This window comes from Ipomoea nil, unplaced genomic scaffold (genome assembly GCF_001879475.1).
Source record: "Ipomoea nil cultivar Tokyo-kokei standard unplaced genomic scaffold, Asagao_1.1 scaffold2279, whole genome shotgun sequence".
NCBI classification, from domain to species: Eukaryota; Viridiplantae; Streptophyta; class Magnoliopsida; order Solanales; family Convolvulaceae; genus Ipomoea; species Ipomoea nil.
In genome coordinates this window covers 1,236,736-1,256,295 of record NW_017618707.1, presented here as the reverse complement: position 1 = coordinate 1,256,295, position 19,560 = coordinate 1,236,736, and the positions used below count along the sequence as shown (strand labels likewise).

General features: G+C 36.1%; 1 protein-coding gene across 1 annotated transcript; it reads right to left on the bottom strand.

The window, feature by feature from the left end:
- Positions 1-16,580: 16,580 nt before the first annotated feature.
- LOC109150396 lies at positions 16,581-17,669 on the bottom strand. Its single transcript, XM_019298306.1, has 3 exons — positions 17,317-17,669; positions 16,974-17,166; positions 16,581-16,925 (listed from the first exon to the last, which is right to left on the bottom strand). The coding sequence occupies exons 1-3, from the start codon at positions 17,667-17,669 to the stop codon at positions 16,581-16,583; spliced, it is 891 nt and encodes a 296-aa protein (XP_019153851.1).
- Positions 17,670-19,560: the final 1,891 nt, after the last annotated feature.

Sequence of the window (19,560 nt, the reverse complement as noted above, 5' to 3'; positions counted from 1 at the left end):
CGGTTGGATTTTAGGTGGCAAATTATAGGTAAAGACACAAGATTGAGCCTTTGCAACCGCACCTTCCATTTAGACTAGGGATTTCGTCTTTTGTGGGCAAACTAAGTATACCTCAAATAAGTATACCTAATTAATACACAATATAAGTATTAAATAAGTGTTGATTATATTTGATTTGTTCGTTTTTAGCTAGCTATAAAGTGCAATATGGAACTTTGATTTTTTGAGAATATATAGAATATTTTCATTTAAAAAAAAAAGTTGGGGAAACGGCTGCCCTAATTGAATTTGGTTGGTAGAAGGCCAGAAGTTAGGTTAATAAAAAAAAAAAAAGGTTCACCAACTCAGAAGCCACATTTTCTCAACTGGATTTAATAGTTAATAATAGTGCATGCGATCCCGATCGAGATTCTGGTTTAATTTCACTCCATGCTTACGCAACCCACATGCAACTTCCGTCTGATCTTTTCACCCTTCTAAATTATATTCCTCTACGTACACCCCATGCACGTTTCCATCAATTTCAAATTTCTTTCCAATTATTATTATTATTATTATTACCTTTTAATCCTATGTATTTTCTCAGAATTGAAAAAAGTATGTAGAGACATTTTGTTGATGTCATCAACTAATTGAGAAAAGAATGGGAATTAAAGAAAGAGTATTTGACAAAAATTAAATGTTATACTACTTTCCTTTTAAACAAAACTTTAGTGTAGTTGATGGTATATGCCCCTAGGCCCTAACAAATTATACCACCAGCCATGGTCCATATTGTAATATGAACTAAATATATATGTTCATTTTTATTTTTTTTGATACATTAGGTTTCCTAACTTACACCCAACTAATTCCAAGCCCTAAAACCCCCAAGAATACTGGAGTAGGTAAATCGCGAGTTGTCCAATTAATTCTTAGTTTCAACACCTGTCTGTGCACTCGGCGCACAAGGAGTCTTCATCCAATATATTTGTTTTTAGGTATAGTATAGTACAATAAAAATGAACTTGCATCAAAATATAATAAATCTACTTAAAATAAATTTGTAATACAATTAAAATAAAAATGCGGAGTATACTAAATGTATGTGGACCATAATTTTACTGTGAACCATGGTCCAAAACGGTGCCGTTTCTTTTAATGAAAAGAAACGGCACCCGTTTCGTGTAATTAATTCTGTTTGTATAACATATTCAATTTCATTTTATATACATTGTAGTTTCATTTCAGCACAACTAAAATTTCATTTTGTATCAACTACAGTTTCATTTGACATTATACATAAGTAGTTTTATTACATTGAGACCTGTTATTGAATTTCATTTTACACACAGTGTAGTTTTATTACAACATCACTAAATTATAATTCTAATTCAAATATGGTTTCATTGGACAATATACACACAAATATGTAAAAATGTTATTCAATTTCATTTTATATACACTGTAGTTTCATTACAACACAACTACAGTTTCATTTGACAATATATATACACTGAATATGTGAGACATGCTATTCAGTTTCTTTTTATACATACTGTAGCTTAATTTCAGCACAACTAAAGTATCATTTCAATTCAACTACAGTTTCATTTGACAATATACACGGAATATGTGAGCCATGTTATTCAGTTCCATTTTATACCTACTATAGTTTCATTTCAACACAACTAAAGTATCATTTCAATTCAATTACAGTTTCATTTTATAATATAAACGCAATACGTGAGACAAGTTATTGAGTTTCATTTTAGATACACTGTAGTTTCATTTTCTGAATACACCAAAAATACAAAATTTGTTAAATATAAAACGATCGCCGTTTCTTTATTTAAAGAAATAACACTGTTTTCAGACCATGGTCTATATAGCTGTGTGACCATGGTCAATCGTATAACAATTGATGATTGATATGCCCCTTCACTAGGGGTGTTAGCGAACAGAGCTTTCGACAAACTACTCGTGTTCGTGTTCGGTAAGCGTTCGTTTATGTTCGTTTGTTAAGGTAAACGAACATTAACAAACAAATTTAGAGCTCGGTTAATAAACGAACAGAGCTTGAACAGTTGTAAGCTCGTTTGCTAAGAGATCGTGAACAAGCTCGTTTGTGTTCGTTTAATAATGTTCGCGAACATGTTCACAAACATATATTATATTATATTATGTTAGTTTTGTAGTTGTGTTGTTTGTTTGATTATTGTTCGTGAACGTATATTATTTATTGTTCACGAACGAATTGTGATCATGAACATGTGCAGGTGTTTGTTTATTAAGTATTCATGAACGTAAATGAATATGTTTGGGAACGCATATTATTTATTGTTCACGAACGAATTGTGATCATGAACATGTGCAGGTGTTTGTTTATTAAGTATTCATGAACGTAAATGAATATGTTTGAGAACGTATATTATTTATTGTTCACGAACGAATTGTGATCATGAACATGTGCAGGTGTTTGTTTATTAAGTATTCATGAACGTAAATGAATATATTCGTGAACGTGCTTGTTAATAAACATGTTTGTTAACGTGTTTGTTAACGTTAACGAACACGTTTGCGAATGTGTTCACGAACATTAACAAACATGTTCGCGAACATGTTCATTAACGTTAACGAACACGTTCGTGAACATGTTCGCGAACGTTAACAAACACTAACAAATGCTTAACAAACGAACACGAACAAAATTTTCAAAAACCTTAATAAACGAAAACGAACATGGACACTCCAAATTCCTTAACAAACGAACACGAACAACCTCCGTTCGTTTATGTTCGGTATGTTACAGCCCTACCCTTCACATAATGAGTATAGTAGAACCAATGAAAATAATGACTCAGATCAGAATATTGTACTTTGTTACAACCCGATCCAGGAGAATGATTTGGTCAAATTAGTCATGGGAAAATTGCTAATGCCAATTACATTAGCAATTATATATGGAGTAAATAGATGAATACCTCTTCACTGTTTTACCCTAAAAAAATTCATAACTCTCCATAAATAATTATTAGAGCAATTGCACTAATGATTTTTTTGAAAGTTTTTCAGAGCAACAAAATTAAAGTGAAGTTTTGTACTAATGGGAGGAGGGGTTTTTTGTGAGGTCCATTGGAGGGGATCGGAAAATGGAAAAAGGCTACACAAATTTTATTTTTTAAAAAAAATTATGTGATTCCAACGTGCAATCAACCCACCGTCACCGTCAGATTCTAGTCTAGCACTCATTATATACATGTTTTTAATGAAATTCAAACTCTAACATAGTAGTTTCATATATTCGATATTCTTGAATAAAGAAGAATAATGATTTAGAGTAGTGAAGCTAATTGTGTTCTTTTGAAACCTTTTTAATTATTAGTAGTTCGAGAGAGAGAAAAAAAAAAAAGATTTTCACAACCAACAACGACAAATATAAATAGGAAACTTTCTAATTAATAACAACATATTTCACAACCCTTAAAATATGAAATTATATTTATCCTAATTCAAACTCATATTTTTTCAATGTGAGATAATAATGACTTCTTCATAGTTTTAATTTCTGAAACTACTTAATTTTTCAACTTTATAAGTACATTTTGTGAATTAATTTTCGATTAACATATTGTTTATTTTGAGCGTAATAATATATAAATATATAAGCTTCATCTCTGCCGAAGAATCCGAATCTAATTGGATCCAATTCAAATTGGTAACAATTTCACTCAAAATAATGAATCAAAATGCATGGTTATTCACATGTCATGGTTTATGTCAGCTTTCCATCAATTCCATTTCATATTCATCATCTATTCATGTTTTAATTTTCGAATTTATGTTTAGTAACTCTAATAAAATAAAATCATAATATATAGTAAAAAAACAAGATAGAAGCACGAACAACAACAATAACAATAAATGCAAATTATATTTATATATGCTTTGAGAAGCTGACGTGGGTCGGCATGCGATATAATCCTTCACCTCCATGATTGCTTCTTTTGAAAACCCTCTTTTTCTTTATTTCTTTAACCAGTCATTTGTAAATGTGCCCTATCATTGTTTTATTTTTCTTTTTAATATATCTTTTTTGTGGAGTGCCAAAAATAGTATAGTAGGTCATGAGGCAATCGTTATACCATGGACCAAGGTTCACGCTGTACTATGGACCTTGGTTTAATTTATGTGTGCAGTGTGTATTTTTGATTTTTTGTATTATGACTTTTTGTGTTTTGTGTTATTAAATTCTGTATTTTATGAGTATGAATTCTGTACCTGGAACAAATTAGTAATTGAGTCTTATATATGTGTCTTGTGTTGTGAAAATTTTGTGCATGTGAACACAAATTATATACCTAAATCAAATTTGAAAAAATAAGTAAACATATAACATGTGTTATGATTTTTTGTATCTTGTTTTATGAAATTCCGTATCTTACGATTATGAATTCTGTACCCCGTCTTTTCAATCCAGCTGGGTCAATAATGTTATGCTATGTATCTCGTGTTGTGATTTTTTTGTGCTTTTCTGTTATGAAATTATGAACCTTACGAATATGAATTTTGTACCTTGTTGTTTCAATTCATGGTCCATAATGCTATGTGAACCATGGTTGCGATGAATATAGATATAATAATGAGTAAATAGATAGTAACGGTAATGGTGGTGATACGATGAGAAGATAGATAAGTAGCTTAATCTAAACTACCAAAGAGATTTAAGCTACTAATATTGTACGCTACATGCAAAACCGTTATATGATCCATAGAGTGCACAAGAATATACCTTATGAGGTTAAGAATGGAAGAAAACCAAATGTTTAATACTTTCACTTGTACACAACAATGAGAAGAACCATTATATTTAAGAACATTCAAGGCAAAAGGAACATGAAGACATACTTCTTGAATATTCATCAACAAGTAAAACATTCAAGATTCTCAACAAAAGATCAGAGCAATGATAGTTGAAGATTAATCAATACATGTATTTGATAAACCGATGATCAACACAAAAGACTTAGAGAAAATCGGAGTTCAATAGTAAACAACCCTTGGAAGATGTTAGCAAACATGACTCTCTTCCAACAAAAGATATTTATGGTTTAGTAGATGTTATATATGCATTAGAAGATAGAAGCAATCTAGAAGATATTTCCAAAAGAATAAGCATATACCTTTGGAAATTGAATATGACCTAAGGTAGTTGAGAGACTATCCACGTAAATAAGTTATTAGAAATATTTATGGAAGTGTTTGTACGAAGTCAACAAGATAAAACGAAGATTATTTTATAAAACGAAGATTATTTCATATGATCATATCTCAAAGAGAGACGAAGATATATAATAGAAGAAGCCCTAGGTGACTCTTACTAGATTGGAGCTATGTATAGTAGGAAAAAATAAATTAGTTTGAGAGAAATCAAGTATGAGAGATAGATTGAAGATCAAATAATATGCATTACATCATTGGGACAAAATGGGTTTTTTCCTAGCAAAATGAATGAAGATGCTATGGGGCGACCGGAGCTTTCAGCAGCGCAGCAGCAACCGGCGACCTTCCCCTGTTGTGCGAAGACCGGCGACCTTGCCCTGCTGCAATCGAGAATGCGGTGACGACCGGCGACTATGGAGGCGAAGATCGGCGAGGGAGACTAATGATGCTATTGGAGGCTAGCTATCTGCGTATTGGAGACGAAGGAAGCGGGAGATTTGCTAAGTATTCGGTTAAAAAAAAAAAAAAAAACCCCTAGTTTAATACCGGGCGCAGATTTTATTTAATTAATTAAAAAATTAAGGACTATTGGCGTCTATTGTGAGAAACAACTGATGCAGATAGGCTATATATTTTTTAAAAATAAAAAATAAATTTAATTGTGAACTTTTAATTACAAAATTGCCTCACGAGTCTGGTTTTTTAACACAAGCCATATATTGTCAGATTTTTATGGTCATTAACTCAGTTTTGGACTAGTGGATAGAAAGTAAACAAAAGAAGATTTATCTGATTCAACCATGCCTCTACGTCTACAAGAATAAAGCTATTCTTTTATTAATTGTGATGGAGATCAAACACATAGAGATACAAACAATGTATTTATAGGTATTTTTAGACATGTATATATACAAAAATACCCATGTGCTACGGGCCCGACCTACTCCACTCCGCTCATATTCCTTATATGAGATATATTCAACATTTTCTATATTAAATTGCTACGAAAATTAATTATAATTCATATATACAACTAAGTACAGACTCAAATGATAAATATATCACTTTCCACCTAATGAATCGCTAGGTCACTGTAATTTACCATTTTACTATCATGTCCGGTTAGACTATGGAGACCCTGAGAGTGATGCAATTTCGCTTTTTGTGAGAAATAATAAATATATGAAAGAAAAATAGTATAAACTTAATCCTACTTATAGAAGGTATCCACACATAATTAATTAAAGGGACTAAACTACATGCAAATAATGAGACTAACATATTTTAGAATAATTATTCAAAGAAAATGAAATACAATTACAGAAGAAATCACTTTGTTTCCTTCTTTTCTAGATCAATCACGGGATATAACTAAAATATTCATACTTTTTTTTTTTGTTTATGAAAAAAGGTATCGAAGAATCTTTTTATATATAACGACAAAGCAAGTCAGTTTGACAATAATTTATTTATAAAGATGATAAAAAAAAAATGTCTACTTGACCATTTTGAAAAAGGAAAAATGTTGAGGACAGCTAGCCTAGTCCATTTTCTTCCAATTAATAGAATTTTTGGGATAGTAAGTGGTCACTAGCAACTTGAATAAAGGAAAAGTTACCAAACAATGAATTACAATGCAAGTTTTCAAAATCTTAATTTGTCTATTAAACCTCTCTTTCATTTTGATAACAACCTAATCATCTCATCATATCATTTTCGACTCTTACATTTGACATTAGGGGTAAGGCGTTGGGACCACTTTGGACGTAGCCATCTTTAATTTGCATGCATCATCTCATCATGATATGTCTTTTGTATTTATAGTGACAAATTATTAAAAGTTAGATTTTTTTTAAAAAAAAAATTAATAAAAATGAACGGTGGTGAGCTCACTATTATCTCCTTTAGTTAATCTCTTTTACCTTTCCTTTAATTTCATTTTCAATATCAAAATGCTTATTAAAGCACTACCCTCGTCGTATTCAAATCTTAAGGCAACATATATTGTATTAGTGGTGATGGGGTAGTCAAAGATTTTGAGCCTAGATTGATGAATGAAAGGAGCTAAAAGAATGAAATTGGACCGGTAAAACTCAAAATGTGAAGTTAAAATAGTCTAATATATATATATGCCAAAGGCCTTGTGGTCGAGTGACATAGCTGTGACCCTCAAATGAGAGGTCTCAAGTTCGAACTCCATCGTGGGGGCATTATATTGACTCTTTATACTTAAGTCAAACAAATACTACATTGTAATAGAGTCAATAGCATTTAAAAAAATATTGCAGAAGTATTAATTCCTAATATGTCTAAGACAACAAGAGTGTAGCTAGAAGGAATAGGAATAACATTCTTGTCCTAAAATTAAAGGAACCTTATAATTAGCTTGCATGACCTTGCTTTGTCCGAATAGTACTAAAGTTGCAAGGATCTACTCCAATCCAATAAATAGGGATCTTGTCCTCTAACTTTGTAATACATCTTTCATCAATAATACCCTTCTCTCCTCATTCTGATCTACCACTATTCCACCTTTATATATACTTCGAAATAGTTTATTGACTAACTTTATAGTGGGAAAACAACGATCCATCAAGTGGAGGCATTATTCTTTGAATTTTTTATTTTTTTTTTTGTTTTTGTGCAGGTTTGAAAAGTAGATTTTGGAAAATAGTGAAATTTTAGGACGTGTTTGGTTCGCACATGATAATCAGAATCGAAATCGGAATGAGTATCAAATACTTGGTAATGGTAATGAGTTTTAGTGGAAGTATTTTGCATGTTTGGTAGTAGGGTGAAATGAGAATATAATGATTATCAATAATGTTATTTGATTATGTATGATCCTATAATGGGAATAAAGATTTTAAAAATACAAGAGCACAAAATCAATACAATTGATTCTAATATAAAGACATCTAAAACAAAACATTAACCTAGATGGTGTGGTTGAGTGGAAGGGATTTTACCATTCTTAACCAAAGGTCAAGGCTTCGATTCTTGGCTTTAGAAATGGAGTAGTTTTAAATCTCCAGACCAGTTGTCCCACCCAAAATAGGTGCCTACAATCCAGTGAGGGAAAATAAAATCTAAAAGCACTAATCAACCACCATAAAAAACTTTGAATGGCTGGAAATTTATTTCTTCTGAGGATAAAAACAAGTAGTGGTGGGATATAGGTGACAGTCAACTTTTAGTCTTTTTTTTTTATCAGAACATCCTCATTTGATCATAGTATTATTGTGGCATGACCATTTTTTGTCCTCCGTCAAGAAAATCATTGAAATTTTGTTAAATACAAGGACATTTCGATCCTTTTTATACAAAGTAGGTTGACACGCTATATTTCTTGTGTTTATTATTTGGAAAAAAAATCAAAATTGAAGACTGAAATGCTCTTGTATTTGACGAAATTTAAACTGTTTTGTTGATGGAGGACAAAAAATGATTATGTCACAATAATACTAGGATCAAAAGTGGATGTTTTGAAAAAAAAAAAAAAAAAAAAAGTGGACTGTCACCGAAAAATCTAAGACCAAAAATGAAATTAACTCTAGTGATAGTATATTTACCGTCACTAAAATGTTCTTTTTGTGACAAAGAATCCTGTCACTAATACAACTACTCACTAGCATAATTTCCTCTCATTATATTCTTGTAATGATGGAAAATCCCGTTATTAATATGACTATTTACTAACAAAATTTTTTCTCATTATACTAGATTTTGCCCGTCACTAAAAATTATATTTTTATGTCAAACATTTTTTTATAATTATATATATTGTTGCTTCTCATTAAATATTAATTTTGTAATACATTTTTTTCTCACTAATCGACATTATGTTACATTATAACTATAGATATTGTATTGATAAAATTTATAATTTTTACCATGATTCAATCAAAGTAAACTCGATCAATATGCACGTCTACACCCTCCATCTTGAGAATTCAAATACTAAGATTTTACCATTACTAAAATTTTAAGTTTGTAATAATTATAAAATGAACCTCGTTCCTAAAAGCTTTTAATAATTATAAAATTGATCACATATATATATTTTTTTTTTACTAAAACCCTCAACCATTAATGAACCATAATGAAAGATTGAGATCATTCTCCACTTTTTACAATAAAATTATATTCTCATTTTATCATGCCCCTATATATGAATACAATTCTTGATGTAATTTTGTAATACAACCAAACAATATAATAACATTTCTATTCCGGCCTGTTCACTCTCTTTTCATTCTATGAATTAGACGTCACTTAAAAAATCAATCTAACAAGTAGGTGTCCCTTTTAAGTTGAACTATCATTCTAAAACTTCTTGATCGAAGTCGTATTATACTATTACATATTGATATGTAATTTAATTTAATTTTAACCTAATCGAAAAGTATATTCAATATTAATTTCATATAGTTGTAAACTTGTACGGAGTAATACATTAGAAAGAGTCAATGACAACATATCTAGCAAAAACGGAATTTAAATCAAATTAAATTGAAGAGTAATTGTTATAGTGGAGATAATAATTATATTCATGGTGAAATTGAAATGAAATGTGGATACTGGTCTATGATGAATGCAACATGAATGTCCCACTGATTTAATAAAGTACCAATTAAAGTTGAGAAACGCAGCTTCCATTCCAAATTTTGGTCACCCGGTGGGGCCACCGCCTCCTACCCTAATCCTCCTCCTTTATTATATTGCCGATAAAATCTTCTCCATACTGTTGATACACTTCATACCATATTTTCCCTTATTATAATTTGACCTACATAACAGTGAGCTCCTGGATGGCTTCTGACCTTCAGTTGACTTTTGCATAACACCAAACACTACTTAAAATTATGGAATTTCAAACCACTTGAAAGTGATCTTAAATCAAGTTGTTCCGACCACTTTTGATATCCAGAAAAATCTTTGTTGTTATTTTCGATCACTTTTTACTTTCAACTTGATTTAAGATTACTTTAACGTGGTCGGAAATTTCATAATTTCCAGCCGTGAAAGTACATGCAATCTTTTGAAAGATCGCTATGAAATATCCTAAGAGCCCCCCATTGGCTATTTTTGGGTTTTGAAAAAAAAAAAAAAAAAAAAAACTTTTGAGTGAAGTGGAGGAGAGATGAAAGAGGATGAGGGATTGTTATGTTAAGAGATAGTGATGGAATAAATTAATCTAGGTAGTCTGAATCAATTAATCAAATAAATAAAGACAAATTATGGAGTGGAAAAGACAAATCTTTGTATTAGCACTTATGTAATGTGATTACAAGTGGAATAATCACTACTACAAAACATTAATGTTGTATTAACAAAAAAATTATGACTAAATTTATATTAATTCACTCTCCAGGCTAACCGCCCTCGCGAGAATTAAAGGGCGGGTAGTTACAACTGATTTGACCATGTCTCCATCTCCTGTCCGAGCTCCAACTAGGCTGAGCAATGGGCTCGACTTCCAAAAACCGAGGCCAAACACTGGGCTCGTCCTTGAGCATCTGAGGCCGAGTGTTGGGCTCGGCCTTGATGGCTAGGGGCCCTTTGGCCACCGAGATCGAGCATAGGGTTCGGCTTCAGGGCTCCAAGGTCAATTGGACCCGCTTTGCTCTTCCTCATTAGGCCAGTTTGTCCCGTTATAGAGTGATCCCCATACTCGGGTCCCAACCAGTGTACAAGCGTACGATCACCCCACCCCACATCAGTATCGGACCTGCCACCGCCACCTCATTTACAGCCAAGTGACCGGTCGCAACGTGTCCGACTATCCACTAAGGGAGCCCAAATATTGTCATTATCACAGGAGTGCGGGATACACTACTAATGAATACACTACTCTGTGAATGGGAACCAAAGACCTCACTAAAGAGGGTGACCAGCCGATCGACCCAACCAATGGTGACGGTGACCCTGGCTCCCAATCGAGGATCCTGCCCCTACCGACCCAAGGACAAAAACCCCTCCAGAAGGTCCCAATCGGCGAGATGATTACCACGAGGAACAGGAAGAATGTAATTGGAAACACAAGTTCGTAGTCCACTACAGACAGTGGAGGAAACACCAATTGAGCACATTTGGAATTTCAAGGCGGCTCAAGAAATTCTATCAATAGTTATGAAGATAAACCCATATAGTTAGCTACTATGTACAGTCGACTATTATAGTATTGTAATAAGGTCATTAGTTTGATATAAAAGTTATCTCGTCTACCCTTTAAATCGAGAAAATACATTCGGATATCGCATACTGAAAACAACAAGAAATTTGGTCGCACGACCCCCCCCCCCCCCCCCCAGTAATTAGCCACTCGGCCCCCAATAGTTTACCACAAGATCAGACCCCCAGCAATTGCCCGCATGGCCTCGGTAGTTGGTCACCCATTGAGAGGAGTATTGGGTGGATAATTTGAGAACCCGAACGTTCTCAAAAAAATTGACGGAGACAATCATGTAGGTTTGGCGACTGGTTGGATAGACTGGTCAATCAAGTTGGGCAACCAATCAGGTAGAATAGTCAAGCAAATTGGGCGACCAGTCAAGTTGACTAGCCAACAAGGTCAGGTGACTAGTCAGGCGGACTGGTAAGGCAGTTTGGACGACCAATCAGGCAGACTGGTCAGACAGGAAGAATGGACTGATCGAGCGAACTGGTTAGGTAGACTGATCGAACTGGTCAGATGAATTGGATGGATAGGCTAATTGGGCGTACGTAATATTCTTTTAAAAAATAAAAATAAAAAAAAAATAATTTTGAAAAACAAAAAACAAAACAAAACAAAAAAGAACAAGCGAGCCAGCTAGCCGGTCAGCTAGGCAAGCCGAGTGATCAGTTGGCCAGATGTCCTAGCTGGTCGGTCCGGTCCAAAAACTGTAACACCCCGTGTTACGACCCCTAAAGCCAATTAATCATTTAACCAATTATCCAAAGAAAGAATTAAATTACAATAATTAATTAGGAAAAGGCCCACCATAGTCCGTGGGCCCTCACCTCTAAACCCAACCCCTAGTCCTAAAAGGAATAGAGTTAGCAAGCCTATAGTATTTGGGCCCTAATTAGGACTCTTAGATATATAAATAGGGGACATAGGAGGCACCTAGAACCCCCACCACAATAATCTCTCACCACACAAGGAGTTCCAAGAATTCCCCTAGGAGAAATCAAGAAAGAATAAAGACTTAGAGGAAGACCCTTCATAGCCAAGGAAATCAATTAAGGCTAAGAGGTAACTCATGTCTCAACAAAACCTATTTTCCTAGCTATGATCTCCCTCTTAGGCATCCTCCTATATTCTTGTGTCTTGATGAATTGTTATGATATTGATGATGTGATCTTGATAATTGGTGATATGGTTTTATCTTGACATTCTTGATGATGATAAGAGTTTCTTGATGGTTGTGTGATGTTCTTGATGAATCTTGATATTTCTTGATATTAAAAGATGGGTTACGTTCTTGATGATTTAATTGTGATTAGAGCCCTAGGATGTAACGTGAAACTCGTATGATGTTATTCTTAATGTATTGGGTGGGAATTCGTATGTTTGGGGTGTTAATTATGTTTAGAAAGCATGATAGGATATGTGCCGTATGTTTCTCGCTTTTGATCCGTTAATTGTCTACGTGTTGCCATCAATTGCGTTTTAAAGTGTCTAAGCATGGTTTCGGGTTCCACAAAGGATCCCGGGGCGTTATTGGTGAAAAAGAGTCAGTGGGGGGTAGGGAACCCGCCACCTACCCGCGGCTAGGATGGACGTCGCCGGCGGGCAGGCGACTGCCCGTCGGGCACCCGCTGCCCGGAAGTTTGCCACCGGCGGGTGACCCCTCACCCACCGGCTACCCGCTAGAAATTGTCCCACTTCGGGATCCCGGCTTCCCCGTTTGATGTCCCCCGACCCCCGTGGTGTCCCAACGGACTCCGTCTATCGTGCCTTTGTCTTGTTTTGATGTTCGGGTACCATTCGTAGGTTGAATGAGTCTTGTATATTGCATGCTAGTTGAATTGTTATCCCGTTGGCCTAGGTGTAAGAAGTATGAACCCCTTAGGATTATTCTTAGTATGTGGATGATCACGCATAGGTTTCGTTATACGATTTCTCCCCCTTCCCAATGTGTCAATGTGGGTTGCATGTGTTTGGTATGTGTTATATGTGCATGATACCCCAATTTGGTTGCGATCAAATTGGTTATTCCTGAGCTGCGGTTCAGAAGCTGGTTGTGGTTAGATTTACACTCTCGGGCTGCGGTCCACCGTTTGGTTGCGATCAAACGTTTTACATGAGCTGCGGTTCATATTCCTGGCTGCGGTCAGATGACTACTCTTGGGTTGCGGTCCACTGTTTGGTTGCGATCAAACATTATGATGAGCTGCGGTTCATCGGTCGGTTGCGATCGACCCCTCCGTGTTGCGATACGGGGCAGGGTGCTGCGGGGCCGTGTTAGAGCTATATGCGCTGACCCTCATGTATGGGCATGCGATTGGTCCTGTGGCGCCAACAAAGTGTGCTATGTGATGAGATATGGATGGTTTGATGATTACGAATGTTATGAAAGTGTGACCAAAGGATACATGCTAGTAAACCGTATATGCTTGGTTATGACTATTGGCTGTGCTTATCTCTATCTGTCGAATCTGTCTCTCTATGCTTGTGAATTGTATAACTGTTGACTGTGCTTATCCCTATCTGTCGAGTCTATTCCCTGTCTTAAAAGCTAGAGTCTCTTAGGATATATCTTCATGCTTCGAAATGGTTTTTCTTATATCTATATATCTATATATATATATATATATATATATATATATATATATGCCTATATGTATTGTATTTCAACGCGTTGGAGTGGGTTACCAGCATCTCTCGCTGAACAGATATATTTGGCTTTCAGGCACAGATGATTAGGCACTGGAGCGCGCTAGAGATTCGGAGCATAGAGTAGATAGTTCTCTTTCGGCCTGTGTGCCATGTTTATGTATTGATACTATTTGAGGATTCTAGAACTAAGCCTGTGCACCTGAGTTCTCTAGCTCAGGTGTGGCATAGCACCCCGTACTCTTATGTATGTTTTGGGATTTATGAGCATTTACCTTTATTATATAAGCTTCAAAAGTTTAAAATTTTCGAGGTGTTACAAAAGCACACACACACACAAACATATCTTCTAGTTCTCCAATTATCTTTTCCACACGAATTTACACACCATGACTATGGTGTCTATCAAATATATTCTCATACATCTTTTTGTCTTTAATGAATTTACAAATTAATCTACGTTCCTGAAACATCGACTTCGCGAAATCTTAAGAAAGTGGGGGACTAGATGATGGATGGTATACTAGGTTGACTAGATAGACCGGCCCAAAATGTTGAGCAAGCGCATTTGTACATCTTGCATAATATAAGTGAAGGCGAGCCCTATTTAGATGAACACAATGCCTTGATTAAATAGCAAAATCCACGAATGACAGACATGTGGATTGTGAGAAAACATAGTCGTACTTTTATTGGTTGGTTCAGGAATAAAGTTCTTAGAGATAATAATGTTTCTGATACTGTATGATGGGTAGCTCATGGTCCTGGTATGCAAGTCATATGTTATACTGGATATGACATTAATGGGTTTTCTTTTGACACAAAATCTCAAGATGAAATGAGCACTATGCAAAATAGTGGAGTTTCTTTGATCGTTGCAAATGCAATGCATTTCAGTAGTTCGAAAGATAAAAATTTTGTGATTGTAGAGTTGTCATATTATGGTGTGGTTGAAGAAATATAGGAGGTTGATTATGTTCACTTTAGGGTGTCGATGTTCCGATGTAGATGGGTAGATAGTAAACACTGTGTAAAAGTTGATGATTTAGGATTTACACTTGTAGATATTAGTAGGGAATGTCACAAAAAGAGCAATTTATAAAGGCATCCCAAGCAAAACAAGTATTTTATGTTAGTGATTCTTGTGACAAAAAATGGTCAGTTGTTCTTCATGGGAAGAGACAAATTACTGGTGATGGGAATGAAGACGTTAGTTACGATATTGAGGAAATACGATTGTAATTTTGCATATTCTCAGTATATGGATATTGATTTAGTTTCTAGCAACCAGAATACTGGACTAACTGACTCAGATTCTCAATCGATCAGTCATCCAGATAAAATAGCAGATTAATTTAAAAGGGGAAGACTAAGGCAGAAGGTAAACCAACACATATGTTTGTTTACCCAGTTCGATATAGTGTGTATCTACATCTGGGGGACGATCTCCGAGGTGTCCAATCCACTAACTCATAATCCAATGTACAAAGGTAGAGAAAAAAACAATCTCACCCAAGTGCCCCACACAAGGTCAGTACCTAGTCTACAAAGGTTTAGCGGATTGTTGAAGTCGGAGAGCCACGCATGCAGAAGTCCAATGAAATCCCTTCAATTGGAGAGCTAACTCTGATGTAGTCCGCTTCAATGACGCAGTCCCACGTTGTTCCCAAAACTGAGTGATCTTCGCGTCTTATCGTTTAACCAACGTTGATACTTCTCAAGTTCTTCTTCATAATCACCAATAACTTATTTTCTTGAGAAGAGGCATGACAAACAGAGATGTGTATTTTGTTTAGTATAGAGTGTTGCGGCTTCAATCAATGCAACCCTAATTCTTGAACGACCGAGGATATATATACTTCTTTGATTTGGACACTCTCCAAAAATATCTCTGATTGTAGATGGTAGGACTTTTTGTGAAGAAAGAAATCTTTAAGATTCGGTCCATACCTTTCACGCTGATTCGCTGATATTCTTTCCAAAACTGTCATCTCGTAACCACGTCCCAGCTTTTTAGAAAACTTTCCTTTATCAGATCTTCAGTGGCTTGATCTAGCAGTGCGTTTGTTGATTGTACTGATGAGGTAGTCTTCTCTAAGGATGAACATAAACACCAAGCTAAACCCTATCTTAATTTGCCATAATAATATTGTCAATTATATGTTGGGGTTTTTCATCAAAAATAAAACACTAACAAACTCCCCCTTTGGCTATTATTTGTCAAAACAACTCAACTAAGGATAAAACATCTTAGCTAAAGATAGAGAATAACATAATAAAAAAATACTGGCACCAGTTAGCAAAGGAAATATTGTTTGAATTACAACCCATAAAGTCATCAGCACAGAAGCCGTGATGGATAAAAAAAAAAAAACATAGAGCAGACCAATTCTTCACAAATCTTCACCAAAAAAAAAAAAAAAAAAAAAAAAAAAAAACCGCCCAGACAGGGTCAGAAGGTACTTCAACCAACCACAAAAGGCCATCACAATCACAAAATCTCCCCCTGAGTTATAGCACTCCCCCTTTTTGCCAAAGATAGACAAAGGACACGTTAAGCATTTGAGGGACCTTCACTGTCAGTCTTCACATTTTCACCAGCAGAAGACTCAGTCAAACTCATTCGAAGTAGAATAGTTGAAAGTTCAGTGCGGGCCGCATTGAGCTGATTTGAGATAATATTACTCACAGTCTCCAGCTCAGACACACGAGCCTTTAGTCGCAGGGATAGCTGCACATCTCGAGCATATGGGGTATCTTCAACAGTAGCATCAGCCTTAGAGGTATGCGGAGGATCAACAGGTGTAACATCCCTGATGTGTTTGCCAGTCAAAAGGCGTGGATCCACAGTATATAGGAGAGAATGAGCAATGACTTCACTTGGCATCGGAATCAAGCCCTGGGAGGTTAGCACACCAAAGATGAGATTAGGATACAGAAGTCTTACCTTCTGTTCCCTGGGATGTATCAATGTGAGAATATGATAAAAGATCAATCGCCCTAAATCAATGGTCATCTTGGTGCCAACTCGAAACAGAAGAGCAGCTAGAGTCTTTCCAACTGTATGAAAATGTGCTGATGGAAGCCAGTTGTGCAAAGCAATCCGGTGTAGAATAACAAACTTGGAGGTAAATTGAGAGCTGGACAAGGTATCATTATCACCAGTTGGCCAAACAGGTGCCAGTCCTCCAGTGAGGGTCTTCGCCACCAAATCTCAGTCAGAAATTTCTTCTTCTTCAACTGTCTTCAACCCATAGTACTGATTAATCATGTCTGGTCCGAACACATACCACTTACCCCTAATGAAGATTTGCTGGCACTTCTCACCAGTAAGATTATCAATCTCCTCATTTAGGTTGCAGTAGAATTCGTAAGTTAGAAACTTTGAGTAAGGACAAATGGATGTCACTGTCTTCAGCAGACCAACCTCACTCAGCAGAGGCAATACATCACAGACTGAATTCAATTGATTCTCATCCACCGATCGCTGTACGATCAACTCACGTCTCACCGTTGTAGACCACTTGTCTTGAGCAATTGCAGAGACAAACTGTGGTTTGTAAACAGACGTATCAGTACTTTCAGAAACATTCTGCACATCAGGAATAACACTCCTTCCTCTCGGCTTTGAAGCAACTTTCATCTTTCTGCTTGTTGTTGACGGAACAACTGTATGAGCCTTATTTTTAACAAAAGACCTCAGGATCTTACAAACTTGTCTGACCGACGGATCACTTTCAGTCTTCTCAGAATCAGCCGACCTTTTTCTCTTCTCTGGTTGAGTAGATTATGTAAGTTCATCACCATTCACCAGCATCCACAGCAACTTTCTCTGGAACTCCTTTCCTTTTGGACTTTCGCCTTTCTCTGACAGGTGAGCTCTTTGTAGGACTCGGAGATACAGAATTGCTGGTCTTAGACACGTGGACAGTAGAGGATGCAAGAAGCTTGGTGACTTCTCTGATTTTGAAAGATGTAGAATCTGGGTGTGCTGTCTCTTCCACTGTTAGAGACCCAATTGGATCAGAGGATCGAGCTTGTGAACTGTAGACTTAAGCCAGAATTCGTTCATCATCACTGTCTGTTGGAATAGAAGGATCATGCGTCGGACGTATGACTTTGTATGGTGCAGGTATTGAAGCAGAGGGTAATCCCGCAAAGAGGCGAATATGGTCGAGGCTCTCAGCCAGATTGGAAGATGTATGGACAGGGACACCATCTGTAACACCCCGTGTTACGGCCCTCAATCCCGGATTAATTATTTAATTAATCCCGTTAATAATAATTAAATATGATTTAATTATGTTAGGTTTACCTTTAATTAATTAGTAAGGTTCACCATGAACCGTGGACCCTTGCCCGAATAAGAATCTTAAGCCTGTTAGGAATAAAGGAAGTAGGCCTTTTACTATTCAGATTATGATTAGGATCCTCTTTAATTAATATGGTCCATTATGGACCATGGACCCTTATCCCTAAAACAAGCCCTAGCCCTATAAGGAATAGAATTAGCAAACCCATACCATTCAGGCCCTAACTAGGAGTCTTAAATATATAAATAGGGAACTTAGGAGGCACCTAGAATCCCCACCACAATAATCTCTCACCACCCAAAGAGTTCCAAGAATCCCCTGAGGAGAAATCAAGAAATCAAGAAAGCTTAAAGAAAGATCCTTCATAGCCAAGGAATTAATTAAGGCTAAGAGGTAACCCATGTCTCAACAAAACCTATTTTCATAGTTATGATTCCCCCTTAGGGTTTCCCCATATTATTGTGTATTAATGACTTGTGATGATTATTATTGATGATTGATGTGATGATCCCATGAGGGATCTTGATAATCTTGATATTGGAAGATTCTTGATAATTATGATGTTCTTGGTGATTATACGGAGTTCTTGATGATTATGTGTTGTTCTTAATAATTGTATGATGCCCTTGATGCTTACGTGTTAATCTTACCGAATCTTGCAATTAGAAGGCGAATCGTATTCTTGTTGATATAAAAGTGATTAGAACCCTAGGTTGTATCGTATGATGTTATTCTTGGGTTATCGGGTGGGGTAATCGCATGTTTGGGTGTTGATTATGTTTAGAAAAGCATGATAGGTTATGTGCCGTTCGTTCCTCGTATTTGATCCGTTAATTGTCTACGTGTTGTCGTTAATTGCGTTGTAAAGTGTCTAAGCATGGTTTCGGGTTCCACAATGGTTCCCGGGGCGAAATTGTGTGATAAGAGTCAGTGGGGGGTAGGGGACCCGCCACCTACCCACGGCCGGAAAACACATCTCCGGCAGCGGGCGGGCAGCTGCCCGCCGGCGACCCGCTGCCTGGAACAGTAATACCCGACGGGCAGCCGGCGGGTGGCCCCCCACCCACCGGCTACCCGCTGGAAAATCATCCCCCTCGGGATCTCGGCTCCCCCGTTTGATGTTTCCCCGACCCCCGTGGTGTCCCAACGGACTCCGTTTATCGTGCCTATGTCTAGTTTGATATTTCGGGTACCGTTCGTAGGTTTATGAGTCTATTATAT

Excerpts from the sequence above, each read along its gene's own strand:
- LOC109150396 (XM_019298306.1), bottom strand. The coding sequence starts at position 17,669 with ATGAAAGTTGCTTCAAAGCCGAGAGGAAGGAGTGTTATTCCTGATGTG. Across the intron at positions 17,167-17,316 it reads ATCTTCATTAGGGGTAAGTG|CTCTCAATTTACCTCCAAGT; the intron begins GTATGTGTTCGG and ends TACCTTGTCCAG. Across the intron at positions 16,926-16,973 it reads TACATCCCAGGGAACAGAAG|GGCTTGATTCCGATGCCAAG; the intron begins GTAAGACTTCTG and ends CTAACCTCCCAG.